Consider the following 6,521-nt stretch of genomic DNA (forward strand, 5'->3'; position numbering starts at 1 on the left):
ATATAATATATATATATAAATATATTATATTTTTGATCTATAAAAGATTTTTTGCCTTTTTTTATTTTAAACAAAGTGATATGATTATTTCTTTTTGATTCTATTGATTTTTTGATTGATATCAATATTTCTTTTTCTTGATTTGCATCATTTTTCATATCTTTAAAAAATCGATTTTAGAGAAATAAATATAAAAATTAGTATACAAAAATGTTAATTGAAATTTATTTATTAAATTAATTAAAATTTGCGTTAGATGAAACAAAGCAACAAAATGCGATGGAAACATTTTTCCATTTCAATTTGTTAACACATTTCAATTACCTAATTAATTTAATAAATAAGTTCAGTTGATATTTTTACATATATCAATTTTTATTTTGTTTAATCTTCAAAATGGTACCAAAAGATATATCTTATAGACCATAAGTATCAAATACATTATATATTAACATTCTATAAGTAAATAAAAATTTTAAATAAAATTATATTATATATATTAATATTAAATATATAATTTATAAATATATATACAATTAGAATAATTTTATATGAAATAATTAATCGAATATTATATAAAATTAGAAAATAATATGAATTAAATAAATATAAAAAATATTTATAATACGTTTGATTCAATTTTTTTCTGAACTTGTTATCTAAATGCCAAGTTAAATTGAGTATAAAATGTATAAATAAGTACATATATGTATACCATACTACTGACTTTGCCATGATGGGTTTTCCCACCCCTACCTTTCTCCTTTGAGAACACACGAACTCACACGTACAAAATCCACTAGAGATTCTACTGTGCCTCGCAGCTCGCGGTCACATAACATTATACGGTTAGTTCGTTTTCAGACAGCGCGTTGAGTGGAGTTTCGTTCAATTATTAAGTATATATATATTTATATTTTCTTTCTTTGTTTTTTTTTATCAAAAATACAAATTCTTATATATATAATTTTTCCTATCAAATAAGTTTCCACATTTAAGGTGAAATATTTCCTTATAAATGAAATTATAGAATGACGTAATTAGCCATCGATATTTACAAACACTGTCGAAACGAGAATCCAACGACAACGAAAAATCGAATACATGTAAAGAAGCCAGCTGTTCGAGGCGAACGACAATCGAATGATTGCTCGAATAAACGGAGCAGTGGCGTCGCTTGCGAACGAACGAAACAAGAACGAATAAGTTCTGTTGTTTTGAGAAAGGAAAATCGAACGAAATCATAAAAATCGATTAATTATTCATTCAGAAAACTACGTAGAAGCATCGCATCAAGATTTTAGAAAAGTTTAATATATATATATACTCAATACGTTGTGTATATATACAAATCAAAATCATAGTTTTTTTTTGACGAGCGGGAAAAAATTGAATTTTGTATACTAATCGAAAGTCGATATCGAAAATGTTAAATTCATCAAGGACAGCACCAATGGAAAGTAATATTCCAGTGAAAACGCAATTAAAGTGTGAAGAACAATGTCACACCGATTCTGGATTTTTATCTAGTGGAAATCTTCAAATTAGTTCTGATCTATATGACTATGAATTAAATGTTGTAAACACACCCGTTACCCCTATAAAATCAGATAGTGGTGTGGATCTTGGCTTAAGCGAAAAATTGAGTCAACTCATGAGTTACAAGGTTCAAGTTGAACCTACTGTTGAATTAACTCCGGTAAATATTAATAAATTTGATCAACACGATGCTCCAACATTATCACGTGAATGGCACCAATCCACTAAAAAACAAATCAATAATGAATTTCAACAACTGTACTATGATGAAAATGATAATGGTGATATGTAAGTAATTTTCATAGAATATTCTCCTTCCTTTAAAATCTTTATTTTTAATCTTAATTATATAATTTTCAATTAATTTTCTTATTTAAATTATGTCATCATAAGATAGTTTTTTATATTATTTTAATAATTATATTATTTGCTATATAAAATAAAATTTTCTATATAATTTTCTATATAATAAAATAAACATTTTGCATAAATTTTTTTTGAAGACATTAAAAATAGCGATTAGTACATAACAATATGTTAAACATAATTATCGATATATCGATATAATATAATTAATCAATAATTATTATTAACAAATAAAATTTTATGATTTGACTTCTTTCAAAAAAAATTTTTTAAGTAACCGTTATTTTTTATCTTTGCTGTAAACAAATACACGTGGATGATGATCATTTAAGTGGGTTAGATCAAATTCTGCTATATCGATTAATGGTATATGTTTTGTTTATTACTTGATCATCATATATTATTTTAATTCGGATTATGATTAAAATATTTTCAAAATATACTGATTGATCCAATGGATATTAACATATAAGAAAGAACATATAAAGAGCATATAACATATAAACAATATATATATTTCTTTACAAAGAAAATATTACATGCATACATAATAAATTAATAAAGTCAAAGAAAACAAATTGAAAGGAATTACGATTTGGTTGTGTTATTTCAAATAAATAATATTGTTATTAGTATTGAAATAAATATTATCAAATTTTACACTATTTTTTATGATAATATGATTAGTGAAATTAGAAAAATAGATAAATTTGAAAAATAAAAATAGATATTGTTATATGTGAATCCATCCTTTCATACTTTACATTGTGAAGAATTTTAATTAATTGAATCATTATAATCATTATAATTGGAAAATCTTTTTAAAAATCCTTTTTTTTTAAATTTTTTATTAAATTTATAATGTTGTTTATAAATTTGTTTCTTTATTTTTCTATTAGACAACTTCATATGGCCATAGTACAAGATTTTGTAGAGGATACGTTCAGCTTAATAAGAAATTCTACAAGACCACATTCATATCTTTTAAATATCTTGAATCATAATGGTCAATCACCTCTGCACTTAGCTGTATTGGCTCGACAACCAAGGATTATTAGGGGATTAATTCTGGCAGGTGCAAATCCAGCATTGAGAAACTTTCGTGGAAACACGGCTCTTCACCTAGCTTGCGCAACTGGTGATCTTGCCTCCGCAAAAGCTCTTACCGATCCTTTAACCTCTATAGAAAGAAATTATCTTCTCCCTGGAAAAAAAATACCTGCCTTACCACAAGATCTTGAACAACCGAATTATGAAGGTAGATGATTAATTTATAATTTCATAATTCTTTGTTTCATTTATTGTTTTATTTCCAAATGAGATTTTGTTAATTTTATTGCTTTTGTTTTAATTATATAATTAATAATAATAGCTAATAGTTTATTGATAAAAATTTGAATAAATAATAACGCGAAATATTCTTATCTTTCTTAAATATTCAATTGAAGTATGATATAAATATGATACAAAAAATATTCAAAAGAGAGAGTATTCTCATTAGTAGACAATAGGAAGTGTATATAATAAAATGCTTTACAAAGAAGGAAGGAAATGTGCATGACGCATGGTTGGTATTGCTTGTGGAGAGGATAAACGAAGCAACTCGGAAAATCCTAACAACATTTATCGCATGAAACAACAGTCATTGGCATTGCATGCGCGCGCGAACAGAAAACAATCCTGTAATCCGCGATTATTCGCGGATTTCCCATGATTTCATCAAGGATCGAGAATAATGTTCCGTTATTCTGTTTCTTTTCTTCGAAAATTATATAATGTCAAAATGCAATAGAATTATTGATATTTTCGAAAATATTGCTCGTTACTTTCTAATAGAAAATATTGAGGAGAATATATACATTTCCATATAACGATATTCATGTAATTTTCTTCATCTTTGATTTCTTGTTTTTAATTATTTCAGCAAAAAACACTTCAAAGTTTTTTGAAGAAATTTAATCAGAAATTTTTTCTATCCATATTTTTTATCCATTTTCCATATTTTTCTTTGCTTTAAACATATAATTGATAGGTGATAAATTTTGTATTTATCATGTTGTTTCTTTTTTTTTATATGTATATTGGACCTTGTATATATAACGAAAATAATTGAACGTTCTTTTACATAGTTCTGGAATTTCCACATAACGTCATGCTTATATACCATTCTGTACTTATATCATATATAGATATATACAGAACGTCGGACTGCTGGCGTAACGGCTGATTTTGGACCATGACGAAAATAATTTAAGTTATACTATGGAACAATTTTCAGTCTAATTGCAGATTCACTATTTGTTACTATACTTGATCGTATTTTGTTGTCTGATGATTTATATTTATTATATATTTTTATATTATATATTGTTATTATATATTATATATATTATATATTTTATTGATTCTATAAAAAAAAATGTAAAAATTTGCGTATTATTTTATCGTGTCGATTAAAAAAGTATATGTATGTATATTCAAATTAGGCTTATATTAAAAAGATATAATATATATAATTTTTTGCATATATCCAAAAATATTGAATATATTGAATATATGCATTCAATATTGAATATCAATATCAAAGATTTGAATGCATTTGCGATAATTCGACTGATAAATTGACATTTAGAAAATTTTACGGATAAAAAAATTAGATAGGAAGAAAAAAATAAAAAGTAAAGAGTGTTGCGATTTTAAGCTCGGAATACACACGAAGGAATTTTGGCGCGTCGTCTGCACGAGCGGGTACGCGCGTTACATCACGCAAGGCGTGCGATGAGACAGAAAGCCTGTAGCAGATGTTTTTAATATTTAAAAATACCTACACGACTATTTGTGTGTCGTGATATTCATGCTCCACAACTCGGTTCAACTCGATTCGAATGGGAAACTCCACAATGGCGCGGAAATCAGTGGACTTTCGTTGTTAAATATTTTCTTCGAAAAATAAAATAGAGGATAGAAAAGATTTAATCATTCTTTTCATATTTTCAATTCTATTATATAATTTATCACGAATATCGAAACAAAATTTATTTAATTTTTAGACGGACTTTAAAATGGTTAATTATATTTACAAATTACCGATATGATATCATTCATGTATAGATACAATTTCAAAATATGTAAATTATATTTCTTCTGTCTCTGACTATATATCATATAAACGTTTCGATAAGAATAGAAACATCAATATTTATGCGGTTAGAGTTCTGTAAATCTTTCTGTTGTGAGGCTCAACTGCAATGAAATTACATTCCGCCAATGTACATACTGCTAGTGGTAACAACGGAGGGTTAATTTTAGCAGTTACTTTGATCGGTACGAACCTAGTTTGGACCACGGGACGCCAGCCAAAAGAAGACGACAATGATTCACCGCATCTTCCTAGTTCTATCTATATCTTTCAAAAGCATGTGACTCCATCGCATCATTATGAAGAAGGCATTTCTATCTTATGAATTAAAATTGTCTGATTAAGCAATATGATGACATTTTCAAAATTCGAAAATATTCATTCGATATGAATTTATGTTTCAGGACAAATGTGTTTACATATAGCCGCTTCATCGGATCATGTAGAGCTCGTACGACTTTTGGTGCGTCGTGGAGCGGATCTAGACGCCAGAGAAGGATTAGCAGGACAAACGGCTCTTCATCTCGCTATAGAACGTAATTGTCGGTCAGTGATCGCGTTCCTTCTTCAAGAATGTAGGCCTTGTTTAGATACACCAAATTATGCTGGAAAAACCGCATATCAAACAGCTCTGATCTATGATAATAAACTTGCAAGGGAATTAGTAAGACTGGGTGCAACACCGGAACCACTCTCTGAATCAGATTCAGATACCACTGATGAAGATGAAAGTTCTGCTAACAATTTATCTTAAAAAAAATGTAAGCGATATTAATGCGTCTATTAATCCTTTGACTAGCGTTTTAGCTTTGTCCGTTGTACGAGTATTTATATCTTTCGATTATTATGGATATATTGAATAGCCTCATTTCTGGCTACGCATTACAATACCGTATGTAGGATAGACGAAAATAATTCGCACTCCTAATTCAAATATTAATCATAATAAATCGAATAAGTTTTATTTAGTTAAAGTTAATTAGTAATAAAATGAATGTAAAATGTATCATAAAAACGAAAAAAAAAAACGAAAAATTATACGATAAAACGAGAGACGAACGAAGAGATAAATGTATCTTTTTTTATAAGAAGCAATGTCAATGCTTCATTAATACGAAAAATAATAATGAATACGATTATTGTTAAACAAATTAAATACAAAGAATTTACATTTACGCTTAGGAGACTGTAAGATCTCGTTTTGTAAATATAGAGAAAAATATAAAATATTTTTGTTGAGTGATATGAGAATGTATCAATGATATTAATATGTTTGAAAGTGTATTATGATAAGAGAAATCTGATAAAAAGAAGTAGAAAAAGTAGTACATAACAAAACATTTATAATTTTATTATTTGTTTTACAGTGTACATATATATATTTATATTAAGTAAATTAAGAAACAGAAATAACACTTATGAATAGGAATATTTATCAAAGATTGTATAAATAATTTACTCGCGTATTATTATATCA

The 6,521-nt window shown here is 26.7% G+C and overlaps 1 protein-coding gene across 1 annotated transcript; it reads left to right on the plus strand.

Annotated features, from left to right (window-relative positions):
• The first annotated feature begins 806 nt into the window (after positions 1-806).
• LOC102674894 (NF-kappa-B inhibitor cactus-like) lies at positions 807-6,165 on the plus strand. Its single transcript, XM_006624178.2, has 3 exons — positions 807-1,827; positions 2,805-3,163; positions 5,449-6,165. The coding sequence occupies exons 1-3, from the start codon at positions 1,427-1,429 to the stop codon at positions 5,796-5,798; spliced, it is 1,110 nt and encodes a 369-aa protein (XP_006624241.1). The 5' UTR covers positions 807-1,426; the 3' UTR covers positions 5,799-6,165.
• The last annotated feature ends 356 nt before the right edge of the window (positions 6,166-6,521 follow it).

This window comes from Apis dorsata, unplaced genomic scaffold, assembly GCF_000469605.1.
Source record: "Apis dorsata unplaced genomic scaffold, Apis dorsata 1.3 scaffold_995, whole genome shotgun sequence".
In the NCBI taxonomy this organism is placed as follows: domain Eukaryota; kingdom Metazoa; phylum Arthropoda; class Insecta; order Hymenoptera; family Apidae; genus Apis; species Apis dorsata.